The sequence below is a fragment of the Leuciscus leuciscus genome (assembly GCF_965113295.1).
Source record: "Leuciscus leuciscus genome assembly, chromosome: 4".
Classification (NCBI taxonomy): domain Eukaryota; kingdom Metazoa; phylum Chordata; class Actinopteri; order Cypriniformes; family Leuciscidae; genus Leuciscus; species Leuciscus leuciscus.
The window spans coordinates 53,228,466-53,243,408 of record NC_138728.1 but is presented as its reverse complement, the minus strand read 5'-3'; the positions used below and the strand labels follow the sequence as shown (position 1 = coordinate 53,243,408).

Here is a 14,943-nt window from a genome sequence, read left to right as displayed (position 1 = left end):
GAAAACACAAGCCTTACCTTTTCTGAGCTTGTTCAGCCATTTCAAATCACAAGATTCTCTCCAGATGTTGACTCTTCAAGACCTTTTGAAATTGTCCTGAGCAGACAAAGGACTTAGGATTTAAATCCATCTCAACCAATCAGATCGCAGCATCTCAAAAGCCCCCCCCAAGTCACCTGACCAAAACAGTGTTTTCTGCTTGGCTAGGTGTTAATGGCCCATTGGTTTGGTTTGGTTTAGTTTAGTTTAGGAAGACAAAAACATGTTCCTGTGGAGTTCATTCAGTACACCCTTGTCAAAAAATCCTATAAGATTCCAATAAGAAAATTGTACAGGATTCTAATTAGAATTTCTATCATATTTTGGAACCATTCCTATAGGATTTCCAATAGAAATTGTCTTATAGGACTAGACATAAATATCCTATAGGACTCCAATAGAAATGATCTTATAGGACAATGCATAAATATCCTGTAGGATTTTCTACAGGATTTTAATGGGATCCAATTGGGTCACTACTCCGGTATGGGATTTCCTTTTTTTTTTTTTTTTTAGAATCCTAAAGGTGCACTTTTCCAATGTTTTTCTTTTACCAATAGTCGTTTTTTGATTGTGTCTTGCATGCAGTTTGCTTAAACTCACCTCAATGTAGACATTGTTCACTGTTTAATGTATGTTGTGCAACCTGCAGTCACATTATAAACAGCATGGCAGGTGATTTGGGCACACAGTATTAGTGCACACATTTCTAAGGCACTGATAATGGATTGATGAAATAAAAAAAAACAAATCAACAAATGCATTTTCTGTTATTTTAATTTCATTAGTATTTTATTTATTTATTTCTTCTTTCATAACTAATGAATTTATTTAATATTTTTTTTACAGATTATATTCATTACACCATACACTCAAACACATCCTGAACAAATCAGTCTGATTCACACAAACTCACACACGCGCACGCACACAAACACACACCAACTGTGAAATACAAAATTAAACATCCTGAACAAATCAGTTTGATTCAAACAAACTCACACACAATCATTGTGGCGCCTTTTTGACATCTTGCATTCATCTGCACATTTCTGGGAGATGGCCTTCTTAATTATACTTGCTTCAATATTGAATTTATTTTTGATGTAGCCTGTAAGGAAAGAAATAAACAGAACATACAGAACAAACAAAAATCATAATGAGCTTTTGCTTCAAAACTTGGTGCTTCAAATAACGCATTTATTGATTACATTGTTTACAAGTGACTGTTAAAAAAATTATTTGTTATTGAATCATTTATTCAAGAGAATGTAGTACTGTATGATGCTTCTGAAATAAAAGTCAGAAATCTTATATATCATGTACAGTCTGTGTAAGTGTATGATTTAACTTTTCTGATGGTCTAGTGTTAAAAAAAAATTGCAATATATTGCAATATCGAATCGCAATACTTGTAGAATCGCAATTCAAAAAAAAAAAAACCCAATACATGTCGTATCGGCACACAAGTATCGTGATAGTATCGAATCGGGAGATAGGTGTATCGTCCCAGCCCTACTAGGGAGAGGCATTTTTGTCAATTTCTCTTTTCGATAATGACAGGTCCCAAGAAAATGAATACTCGAGTACTTAATGATCTCCATTAAAATTAAGCCCGTTTATGACACATCCGGTATGACATATTCGGTCCGGCAAGCTTTAAATGGTAGCTTACCACCTCTGCTGAGGTTCCAAGCGCACTGTACCGATACTAAAATGTGACGTGAAAACACTACAGATCACTGATTGGTCAGAGGATTTACAACACGAGACACCAAACCGCTAGATTTAAATAGTCAGCAACAGCCACTGCAGTTTTATTTGTTCGCACAATTTTTATTAAACGACTTGCTTGAAAAAAATAGAAAAATGAATTACATCTATCTTTATATCCTGTTGTTTTATATATCAAATAATATGACAATCCTGCCAAAACTTTTTTTCAGGAAAATAAATTACTCACCAATTATGTCAGACACTTTTTGAGCCTCCAGTTGTGGCTTTGCTTCTTTGTCTTTGAAGGCATTGGAACTTTTTCCTGTGTAGCAGTGTGTTGCCAGTGTTGCTCTTCCAAAGACAGCCACCAGGAGGTCTTTTGCTGCTTTTTTTGCATCTGTCCTTTTCAAGTGGCCAAACTGTTCGGCACCAATGGACGTGTTGGGGCCAATTCTAACCTGAAAACAGTGATCGAACAATGAAAGCAGTAACAGAGTTAAAAAGTGAACTTAATAATATTTTGTTTGTTATGATGAAACCTATGAGCGTAGATTCAGAATCATCCAAGAGCAAAAGTTACTGATGCCATTGTAGAAAGCAAAAAAAAATTCAGCCATGATTAATTCATTCTGTGAGTAGACGCAATTACGACAAGACACCCCAGGGTGAATAAGGTAAAAAATAAAATTAAAATAAAAATCGCTAATAAATATCGAGGGACCATCACACTCCCTCAGCCGGACTGAGTGGCAGACGAGCTGCTGTGTGACTGGATTTAATAGGAGAAACCTATGCTGCCGCTTTTTGCCACTCAGTTGGCGTGACCACAGTCAATCCAGCTGACGGTGACGTCACACGCATACCCAATATTGACATCTCCAAATGATTGATTACATTACTTGCAAACATTTTTGTAATACAAGTTTTCTGAAATGTTATGTTTAAATATGCGCTAATTTGCATATCTCTAGAAAAATAAAAAAATAAAACAAACATTGGAGGAAGTTGTCAGGATCATGTTGTGTTTACTTGTATTTTTGTTCCTTTAAAGTGTCAGATTTACAATTCTGTCCATTTTACATACCGTAATCTGTATCATGTCTCATGTAAAATGGCATTTTCATTTTTTGGCCGAAAGAGAAAAAAGGCTGAAAATATGAACCAAACATAATCTAACAATTCTGACTTCTTTTACTATATAAACTCATGTGGGAAACACTGAATCATTATATACATTTTTGACCAAATCATGCAGACCTAGTAAGAAGGCATTGTTACTTAAAAACAATACCTTTTTGCAGTCATTATTACTCCTAGTCTCATTTACACGAAGAGGCAGTAGAGAGGAAGAGGCAGGTACCACAGGCGAAGACTCTGGGGCTGGCAAATCCGAAGTGGGTCCAGGGAGAGGTTGGACTGGTGCAGTCATTAATGGAACATCCTAGAACAAAATAGGTTTTTATATCTTTTGACGCAATCACTTAGAAATATTTTAAACATTTCATAGGGTTACCTTTTTTTAAAAGTGTTAGAGTTTCAACAAGAACACTCTTAATCTCTTTTAATTCAGCCAAAATTTGTTGATTGACTCCACTGTCATTGCTTGTCCTTGTTGATGTTGTTGCCTCCCTGCTTGATTCCTAGAATTGTAAAACATTTGTTAATACAGTTTGTATTTTGTTCAGTCAAAAATTAAAACTTGCTGAAAATGTACTCAACACCAGACCATCCAAGATGTAGATGAGTTTGTTTCATCATTTGTAACAGGTTTGGAGAAATGTAGCATTACATCATTGACTCACCAGTGGATCCTCTGCAGTGAATGGGTGCTGTGAAAATAAGAGTCTTGTGAGAACTTTAATAAGAATCAATGTATAATTTATACAGTAAAGTCTATGTAGTGTTTTATTTTTTGTATTTATTCATTTAATTTCTTTCGTGTATGCTACTGTTAAATACATCTAGAATGAGTCTAGAGCCCTGATATATGTAACTTTGTTGAAATAATCGTACTTTTTCTTGATTATACTGCTGCAGAAAGGATCTGGCTCTTATCCTTTTGACGCTCTTTTCAGAAACTTGTTTACTGACCGACTGTAAATAAAAAAGAAAATGTGAGTGGTGCTTGCAGTGGCAAAACTCGCCACTCGGTTGCTAGAGTGTGGTACATGATTGCATACGAACCAACAAACATGTCTGTACGATGTTGTGGAGCTGAAATATGGCTTCTATACGTTGCAATATGGTTGCTAGGTATTAGAAACCAGTCTGTAAATATCATCATGGTAACTGTGTAACCACACCTTAGCAACCGTTTAAAGCTACCTAGCATAGCATAGAATAATATAATTACAAATATAACCTTCAAATTAGCTGAAAGTGGCAATCATCTGGGTCTAACTTACCTCATATTCTTCACTGCTTTCTGATTCAGAAAGTATTCTGCTATATTTCTGGCGCTGCCCTCTCCCTAATTCTTCATTCCCTCCAGATCTTTTGATGGACTGATTTTTCTCAATAGAATGAAGCTGCTTAAGCATGGCAGATCTAGTTCCTGAAATGATAAATAATAATTATCACAAGATGAATAAATTTTTTCACAGTAATGCACAGACATATTACAAAAAATACTTACCAACGTTTAATATTTTTGCAGGGCTGGATTCTTCCTTGTACTGTACATCACATAAACCACCAATTTCACACCGTCCATTCATAATTTTTTCCGTTGGAAGCACATCCCATGTTGGGGGATCTTCAATCCATTGGATTAGCATAAACCTCATTTTCTAAATAGGATAAAAATAAAAATAAAAGACCATATTCAGTCAATCATATGCTCTTGGTGTGTAAAACAAACAGTGTTTATCCTAATATTATATGCTTTGATGTTTAATGTAAAAAGACATGAATGTTTTATAGGTGTTGCGTGCCTGTATGAGTCTTGTACATTATGACAGCCTGTTGCTTGCTTTCTCTCAGGAGAGATATGCTCAAGGTCAAAGAACATAAGTTGTTTCTCGTTTATATTGCGAGGTTTACAGTGGATTTAGAACAGATAAGGGCCATTTCCCTCCAAAATAATGTTTAAAACTGTTACTAAGCAACCAGCAACAGAAACGTATGTCCGAAGCATAACCGACAGCCACTGATGATTAAGTCCATTGTGATGTTAACAAAAATAACGTTTAAGAAATGACTTAAGTTTCTACTTATGGTGTAAGTAGTTGATAAATGTAAGACCGTTAAACATGATCTAATTATAACGTTATATATTGAAAAGCAGATGACTAACGTTAACGTTACTGTGACCACACATGTCTTAAGATGAGAAAAAAAATTTTTTTACGCAGGTTTACACATAAATATTTCTAGATTGTGTCAAATGTTAATATAAAGAAACGTTTAAATATGTTACTTACAATTGTTTGTCACAGCTCGTCTTCCAGAAAGTTCGTCTCCTCCGACCGACCGTTGCGCTGCAGTGAACAAGGATGCGCATGCGCAATTGAATGTTTATGCCTACAATGTGAGTTGTGGGCGGTGTTCTTTGTATGAATATACAAATTATTTTCTGTTCATTTTTAATTATGTTAACTTTCTAACGCCAAGATTTTGTATTACAATTATTATTATTTACATATGCAGTACGTTATACATATTACATTTTTCCACAACAGTGACCACAAATGATTCCTCTAAACAAGAAGATATCCCTACATTGAAATGAATGCAAAACAACGAGGCCCTTACAAAAGGTACCCTATTTTTACAGCTTGAAGCTGAGTATAGATAAGCATTTCAATTTTATACATTTGAAATAATTTGTAAATTTAAAATATGAATAATGCAAATAATTTTTCATAAATATTGACATTGTACATCTAATACAATGTTGTACATCTAATACAATGTTCACTGTTATTTATATAATTATTTGTTTTTGTTCTAAAGAAAGTTTTTTAACCCTCTAGTACTGTTCATTTATATTGTAGCCACACTTATGGTTTACTGTCAAAACAGACCCGAGATTATATTTGTATAATTATTTTTATTTTTATTAAGAGAATGTTCTACATTTCATTTCAGTAATGTTTCTTTAATATTTGGAATTTTGGAGTACATAACATGTTACTAAACAACATTCTAAATATCTAAATTATGGACCATTTAATTGTACATAATTTGTTTTACAAATCTATTGGTGGCATCAGATGGAAAGAAATAAAGAAAATCATCTATACAACTTTAGCCACTAGATACATGTATTTCTTCATTAATTGCTTAATTCATTCATTCATTCATTTATCTCCACAATCTTGTGTGTGCATCTAGGTACACCCTACATTACGAGGACAAATCCTTGTGGGGATATTTTTTGGTCCCCTAATGAAAACAGCTTAAATCAGACTAAGTGATGTTTTTTGAAAATGTAAAAATTCTGAAACTTTTCTGTGATTTGTAGGTTTAGCAGTAGGTCTGGAATTAAGAGACAGAATATACAGTATGTAAAGTATACAAATAAAATTAAAAAACCTTGAGGCTTAGGGTAGGGTAGGTTTAGGGTTAAAGTAGGGTTAGGGTTGGATGTCCTCCTGCCAAAACATGTTTTATTATATTATAAAATTATAAAATAGTTTTAGCTTGATATCAAATCCTCACTATAGTCAAATAAATGTGTGTCTATACTGCAGCAAGTGCTACAAAAATCACAAAGCTTTGTACCATTTTTATAAAGTAAAAAATTGAACAACTTCAAAACATGAAAATGACTGAAAAGTACCAGAGGGTTAAATAAATATTATATCTTTATAATATTATCACTTGAAAGCACTGTCACATGTTAAAATAGTCATTGATCATATTACTAGATTTTTGGACCCAGAATCGAGTTGCCCTCTTCCAAAGACAAGTCGATGGCGGACAAACAACGCTCTTCATTACAATTGGGATGATCTTACCCATCAGGATGACTCCCTTGCGGACAGTGAGGAAGACGGGGAGGAATTTTATGATTCTGTTGATGCAATGGACCATGGTGAAGATGAGTGGAGTGACACTCAGGGAGAAATAGACTCTACTATGGATGACACTGCTGTCACAAATTCTGATTCAAATGCACAATTTGAAAAATCTGGGGCCCCTCTTTACACAGGATCAGAGATAACAATTGCACAGGCAATAGTTCTAATTTTGTCCTTTTCTCTGAGGCACAGTTTAACAGCAAGTGCTGTGGAAGACCTTTTAAAGCTCTTAAATGTCTTTCTCCCGAGTAGCAACATATTGCCAGAGTCTCTCCACCTCTTCCGAAAAATATTCCATGATCCATCTGAGTCTCTAAATGTTCACCTTTTCTGCAACATTTGCCAAACATATCTTCCAAAGAACAACATGCATTGTCCAGAGTGTAATGAGATAAATGACCCAAAAAAGAATATTGCAGAAGGCAATTTTTATATAAGTCTCTCTATCGAGGACCAGCTAAGAGACATCCTACAAAAAGATGATTGTGCATTTCAATCAGAAGTATATGGAACAAATGATGTGAGAAAGGGTGAAATGTATCAAACACTCCCTAATTTCACAGCTAATGACATATCACTACTATGGAACTGTGATGGCATTCCAATGTTTAAATCTTCACCTTTTTCATTGTGGCCCATCAGATGTGTAATAAATGAACTCCAACCAAATGTTCGTTTCAAAAACATGATACTCGCAGGTGTCTGGTTTGGGCGTGGTAAACCTGACATGTCCACCTACCTTAAGCAATTTGTGGATGACATTCTAAACATCAATTCACAAGGTCTGGAATGGAGGCACCCACATACAAACACAACTGTGGTGTCTAAAGTTTTCCCTATTGTATGCTCATGTGACGCAGTAGCCCGATGTGTGCTTCAAGGTATACATCAGTTCAATGGTGCATATGGATGTGGACATTGCTTAAATGAAGGGAAAACAGTTCCAAAGGGAAGAGGATATGCCAGAGTCTATCCACCCACTGAGGCACAGAAAAGAACCCATGACCATGTCATTGAATGTGGGCAGAGGGCCATTGAGAATGATGTTGACCATGTGTTTGGGGTGAAGACAGTTTCACCATTAGTCCTCCTGAATCCCTCCACTGGTTTTGACATTGTGAACAGCTTTCCAATTGACTACATGCACTGTGTTGCCTTGGGAGTGACAAAGCAGTTCTTGGACTTGTGGTTCAATAGCAAGTACCATGACAGCCCATGGTACATTGGGACATCACATAAGCTTGTTGATCAAAGGCTGCTTACCATCAAACCTCCATCTGATATACCAAGAATACCACGAACTGTGAAAGTTGCGCAAAGGTGGAAGGCTGCAGAATGCAGAAGCTGGCTATTATTCTACAGTGGTCCTGTTCTGTACAAGATTCTTCCAACTAAATTTTTGAAACATTGGCTACTTCTGGTCACTGCCATTTTTTGCTTTCTGAAAGACACTGTCACAGAAAGTGACTTGGCAGCAGCAACATCCAAGATCACAAAGTTTGTGCAGGAGATACCAACGACATATGGCTTGAGCCAAATGTCCTTCAATGTCCATCAACTTACACATTTGCCCTTCTCTGTCAAGATGTATGGACCTCTTTGGTGTACATCTGCATTTTCATTTGAGGGTCACAACCAGAAACTGAAGAGGTTGTGTCATGGAACAAATTGTATTCCATCTCAAATTGCACGCCAATTCAACATACTTCAGTCAATTCCCCAACTACTTAAACGAACAACGACTAGTGCTGATGTCTCAAATAGGGTGGACAAACTTGTCAATGACTGGCTATGTGTTTATCCTCTTGTTGCTAAGGCACAAAAGCTAGAGGGTGTTGTTTTACTGGGATGTTCCCGACAAAAAATGTTAGATCACAAAGAGAAGTTCTTAATGCTCCCAGTCTGTGATCTATCTGAAAATGATGCGTACTCTGCAGAGACATATGACAGAGCAATTGTGAATGGAAAACTGTTAACGACAGAGAAATATGGAAAGGAATACAAACACAACAGTTTTACTGTCCAGCTAAGTAATGGTTGCATTGGAAAGATTGAGTCAATTGTAAATATCATACATGATCACAAAAACAATCCGCTCATCCAAGTTCAGCTTTTACAAACCACACTTGCTGGTTTTGTGTCTGAAGGATCTCCTTCCCATATAAAAGAAGTGGTGCCAACTCCAACACGTATGATTGTAAAACCTCTGGAAATTGTCCGTAAGGTTGTGCACATTTGCTTAAAAAAAACATGCTATATTGCATTACAACCAAACAGCATCGAGCTTGACTGATGTATAGGCCTAGCATAAAGCTCAGCTGATGGCTGAATACTTTTATAGTAACTGAGCTGCATGGTGTTCCTGCAAGAGTAAATAAATCCTTTTATTGTGTCTACTATATGACATACCTAAATTGTATTTATATTATTTTATTTATGAATCTATATATAATGTATATAATATCTGAATTGAAATGATTAAAATGATCTTGCTGTATAAATGTTTATAATATTTAATATTATATATTTAATGTTTAATATTATATATTTGATTTAATATATTTCATATTTAATGGTGTTCCTGCAAGTATAAAGTAAATAAATCCTTTTATTGTGTCGACTACATGACATTCTACCTAAATTGTATTTATATTCTTTTATTTATGAATCTATCTATAATGTATATAATTTCTGAATTGAAATTATTAAAATGATCTTGCTGTATAAAATATTTAATTGTAATTACCTGGAAAAACAGCACAACATAAAGAAATACAGATATAGAATTAAAAATATATATACTACAGGACAAACTGAAATTCCATGAAAATAAATCTGAATGAAGGATTCTAAGAATCTAATAAGATCCTATAAGAATCCAATTAGATCCTACAGGACAAAGTGAAATTCCATTAAAATTAATCAGAATGTCCAATAGGATTATAATAATCTATTAAGATCCTATTGGAATCCAATAAGATCCTACAGGACAAAGTGAAATTCCATTAAAATAAATCAGAATGTCCAATAGGATTATAATAATCTATTAAGATCCTATTGGAATCCAATAAGATCCTACAGGATAAACTGAAATTCCATTAGGATTTTTTGACAAGGGCAACCATTTTTTGAGGGTCAAATAATATGTGCAGGCCATCTGTCCAGGTCAAAATAGTTTTCAGATGGACAAATCATTCCATAACATAAGGGTTATCCCAAAAAGGTGGCCTGAGCTGGGTTTGAACCCTGTGTGCATCCTGGACTGAGCTGGGGTCTCTCTGTGTGCATCCTGGACAACTGTTATGGATTATTTGGACAAATTAGTAGGCTCTTTGTGAACTTTTAAATGCAGTGTTCCCTTTTTTCCCATTTTTGCAATAAATGATGTATTAAGTTTACATGAAATAATAAGTTATTTGGCTAAACCCCAAGCTTAGATTCCCTATACCTATGCTAATGACCAAGGTTCATAGGTCATCCAAAGGCTAGGCTAAGTTCATTACAATACATCATCTCAAAGAAGCAGCAGCATAAGGACTGTCTAGATTTTGTTTGCTACTTTTTGAAATGTAAGTTGAACATTTCACCTTTATTTCACAGTTGTGCATGATCCTTTAAGACATTTCAACTGTAATAACTTAATTTAACCATTCATAGATGGAGTTGAAATGCCCCCTTTGCCCCAACAAAATGACTCATTTGAGACATCATTTGGGGTTTGTGCACAAGGTTCTGAACCCGGAGGAACGTATTGTGCTGCTCAAGTTGTCCAGAGGACGGGTGAGTTTGAAGAATGTGAGCTGCCCATTGTGCTCCAAGAAGTTTTCCTTACTTCAGAGGCTTGTTGTTGATTTAAGAAAGATATTATAATAGTTGTGTAATGTAAACATTTATTGTAACACATTGTTAATGTGTTGTTACAACTTTAGTACACTAATATTACAATATCTTTAAAAACCAATGTTGTTGTTTTACACTAAACTCTATTTTTAGGCAAATAAGGTTAAAGACATATTAAAAGACACCAAGCTGAAGATCTCAGTGGAGGCACTTGCTCGCCTGAGGGCAACTAATCCCAAAATTCCAATGGTCAGCACATTAGATGTCGCTGAGAGCCTGGCCCAAGCAGACCAAGTGACAGCTTCCCATGACCAAGAGGATGATTCTTTTTCTCAATCGCTAGGTAACTAAACCAACCTAATCTTATTTGAACATACGTATTTTTTTTACAGAATTGTGAACTTTTTTTAATTTGTATTTTTTACAGTCTCCCTTGATTTCCCTGACGATAAGGATGGTGATCAATGGCTGGACGACTCATTGGAGGAGTATTTTATGATGGGTAAGTTTAAATTGGTCAGCACATTTGTAATCAGGCTATATTGTATTATCTAGATGGACCGTTAAAAGTGAATGATTTATATTTACAGAGACAGATCCTGGTCAGGACATTGCTATATTGGACCTGCAGGACCTCTTGGATTTGGACTAGATTGCAGGGTAAGTTTAAATTGGTCAGCACATTTGTAATCAGGCGCTATTGTATTATTATATAACAGGACCATTAAAAGTGATTGGTTTGTTTTTACAGATCCTGCCCACGACTCAGTGACCTCCTGGATTTAAGTGTCTAACACTTTGTAATTTTGTTTGTGCACTTTTTATATACACTTTTTTATTATATTTATTTACTGTGTGTGTGTGTGTGTGTTTAATATCAGTAATGTATACATTTTAATGTTATTTTTTATTTTACACTATTTGCACTATATTTACATTTTAAATAATTTTTTTAATATTTTTCTTGCAAATTTAGCATGTTTAAGATATCTATACTTAATTGCAGGGGAAACAATACCACAAACTCATGTACAGCTTTTAATTATGCAAGTTTTGCTTCAAATTTGAACTGTCCACTGGCCGCATACAGGGCCGCATTCAAATAAGTGTAACGAATTGGGGATTTCAACATGTGTGGAAGGCCAGTGAGTAACTAGCTAAGCTAATGGTCGGATGAGAGTGTATCAAATGGTCGTATTTCACAATTACAGTGCTTTTGTGAGGTGAAACCTGCTGTACACCACACAGGGGACACACAACAACACACTGATGTACATTGCAATTTTTGCATAAAACAAGCTAAATTATCTGCCAGTGGGGTAAGAAAAATAATCTTGTTTTAAGATGATGTTTTTATTAAGTTACCCCACTGGCAGATAATTTAGCTTGTTTTAAGCAAAAATTACTTAAATTACTTTCTGTTTATCTAAAAACAAAATAGAATTTCTTATGTCATTTTACTTCTCGAGTAAATGCTTCTTGATTTAAGAATTTTTAGATGTTTGGACTGGAAACAACACAAAAATACTAAGTAAGAAAAGCATTTTTTGCAGTGTACGGGTGAGTTTTGGGGGAGTGTGTACGGTTGAATTTTATGCTAATTTTGCATAATTAATAACTGCAATGTACATCAGTGTGCTGTGGTGTGTCCCCTGAGTGGTGTACAGTAGGTTTCACCTCATAAAAGCACTGTATTTATGAAATATGACCTTTTGATGTATTGGCATCCCACCTGTAGCTTAATAAGTTACTCACTGGCCTTCCACATATATGTTGAAATCCGAAATTCCTTACAGGAATTCACTGGCCGAAAATGTCTAAGTCAAGTTACAGCATCCCACCTGTAACTTATTTGACATGACTCCTATATGCTGTCTGTGGACGGTTGAGTTTTATGCAAATTATGCATAATTAATAACTGCAATGTACATCAGTGTGCTGTGGTGTGTCCCCTGAGTGGTGTACAGTAGCCACAGAAGAAAGAGGAGGCGCACAAGTCCGTGTGGTGACCATGTCAATGAGTCATTAAAAATGCAACAATTCTACTTGTGTATCATCAGCCTCTTCTGCTGTTGTATTGATTGTGTACGTTTTATCTGTGTCTGGCACAAGTGAGGATGAAGATGAGCAGTTTGGAGACAAAAGCGAAGACGAGCACACAGACGTCTCCCAGAATGGAAGTGCAACCAGGTATGGAACCTTAATCTTTAAGATTGAAGTGAAGTGCACCTTAAATTATACTTTGACTTCTTTCATGTTTTTGAGACATTTAAAAATCTTTGCTTAACAGCTTGGGGACGACTGTGTTTTCCCTCTCAACCGTGCATTATCTGCCAAAAGTGAGCAGCTTGGGATCACACGGACGTCTGCCAGGGTGTAGGCATAGACTGCAGCAGTTGGACAGACTTCTGACAGGTGTGACATGCACTTTCAGACATGTGCGACATACAATCTGTATTGTGAAAAGCGCTATACAAATACACTTGACTTTACTTGACTTGACTTTCCATTTGTTTTTCTTTAATGACTTCCTGCATGTTGATTAGGGCTGTCAAACGATTAATCGTGATTAATCGCATCCAAAATAAAAGTTTGTTTTTACATAATATATGTGTGTGTACGGTATATAATTATTTTCTATATATAAATACACACACATGCATGTATATATTTAAGAAATATTTGCATGTATATACTGTGTATATATATTTATATTATATATAATTTATATTATATATAAATATTTTATATATAAATAACACATTTTTCTTAAATATATATATGAACGTGTGTGTATTTATATATAGAAAATAATTATATACCGTACACACACATATATTATGTAAACACAAACTTTTATTTTGGATGCGATTAATCGCGATTAATCGTTTGACAGCCCTAATGTTGATAGTACTTATGTGCTGGCTGTACATCTGGGGTTATGTGATACAGACATGTGTGTAATTCTCCGCCGCATTGTTGTCTTGCATGTCATTCTAGGTAAGAACGGTTCCAAGAGGGTAAGAAGAGCCTTCAGGAGTGCCAGGCAGCAACCAATGACCTCTCTCGTCTGCTCGCACAGTAAGTATTAACAGCAGTCCATAAGTCCAAAAATATCTGTTGGATTAGCATTAAACTAATAGCGGATTTGTGCATTTATTAAACGAATCAGTCTCTAGAAAATTATATCATTCAAGTTTGGGAGTTTAATCTGATATTTCTGCCCCATTGCAGCTACAAACTGCCCAACATCAAGAGCCCGCAGATACGCAGGACCGTGGAGACAGATGTGGCTGCAAACTTCTCAGAGGAGCAGAAGGCGTGAAATTAGCAGTTCTTTTTTCCCCTTCCTTCTTTCTACGATGAGATATACACTGAAAAGTAAGATACAGCAGGGCCAAATGTTTAATAGACATATATTTTTGTATTTAGCCATCTGTGCTTTTGTGTGGTTGCTACATTGGTTCCTGTCAATTTTAGGGAGATGTGTCTGGCACTAGATGAAGAGCAGGTTGGAGAGGCCTCCGTCTTCACTGCTTAATTTGTGTGTTCTTTCTTGTTTAAGGTTCTGTAGTTGACATGTTCCATGTTCATCGTCTCTGAGAGTTCATCAGTTTTGTTCTTACGCACTGTATATAAATCTGTTGTCTGTATTGTAACATGTGGTGTATATAGTTTGCCTTATTAAAAAATAAAGTTGTCCTCCGAAGAGGGGGGGGGGGGTGGTGTGGTGTGGCGGGCCAAAAAAAAAAAGAAAGAAAAAGTTTTGTTCTTGTTGGCATTATTTTATGTATTGTTCATTTTTATGCTGTGCTTTGTTGTATATAGTTCTTTCTTGTCCCGGAATAAAATGGCCATTGTTTAACTGCATTCTTTTCATTCATTTATGTAAGATAGGACACATTTCTAGCATGGTAGCTTGTTGACTGATCACATTTTAGGTGACACAAGAGTTATAATAGTTCTCTCAGAGTGCAAAATGTGTTTGTAGCTGCTTAAGCAGGCCTCCCCCAACTCTACAAGCTTTAATTTGCTCCTTTCAAATCAGTCTGAATTATTCCACATGACCGTCTTATAACCAGAGGTGCTTCAGTCACAGTCTAAATACACTGCATGATGTTTGCACATTTTATTAACTTGACACTGTTTTCAGTTTTATTATGTGCATAACAGACAATAAGGATTCAGTATTAGCATTGTTAAGAGTAAAAAAAAAATTTCTATAGCAGGATTTAATTGAAATACAGCATAGTTTTTAGGAAAACATATATATACTTATTTTGTTAATTACCATTCTGTATGTTTATTATATATATATATATAT

The 14,943-nt window shown here is 35.3% G+C and overlaps 1 protein-coding gene across 1 annotated transcript; it reads right to left on the bottom strand.

Annotated features, from left to right (window-relative positions):
* Nucleotides 1-950: 950 nt before the first annotated feature.
* LOC309497616 (protein insensitive-like) lies at nt 951-3,516 on the bottom strand. Its single transcript, XM_082167892.1, has 4 exons — nt 3,475-3,516; nt 3,047-3,395; nt 2,003-2,213; nt 951-1,150 (listed from the first exon to the last, which is right to left on the bottom strand). Exons 2-4 carry the CDS (start codon nt 3,182-3,184, stop codon nt 1,038-1,040), a joined length of 462 nt encoding a protein of 153 aa, XP_082024018.1. The 5' UTR covers nt 3,185-3,395; nt 3,475-3,516; the 3' UTR covers nt 951-1,037.
* Nucleotides 3,517-14,943: the final 11,427 nt, after the last annotated feature.

What these genes read in the sequence shown, in the direction of transcription:
- LOC309497616 (XM_082167892.1), bottom strand. Translation starts at nt 3,184, where the DNA reads ATGACTGCACCAGTCCAACCTCTCCCTGGACCCACTTCGGATTTGCCA. An exon ending in GTAATAATGACTGCAAAAAG is followed by an intron (nt 2,214 to 3,046) that starts GTATTGTTTTTA and finishes CACTGTTTTCAG; the next exon opens with GTTAGAATTGGCCCCAACAC. An exon ending in AAAAGTGTCTGACATAATTG is followed by an intron (nt 1,151 to 2,002) that starts GTGAGTAATTTA and finishes CTTTCCTTACAG; the next exon opens with GCTACATCAAAAATAAATTC.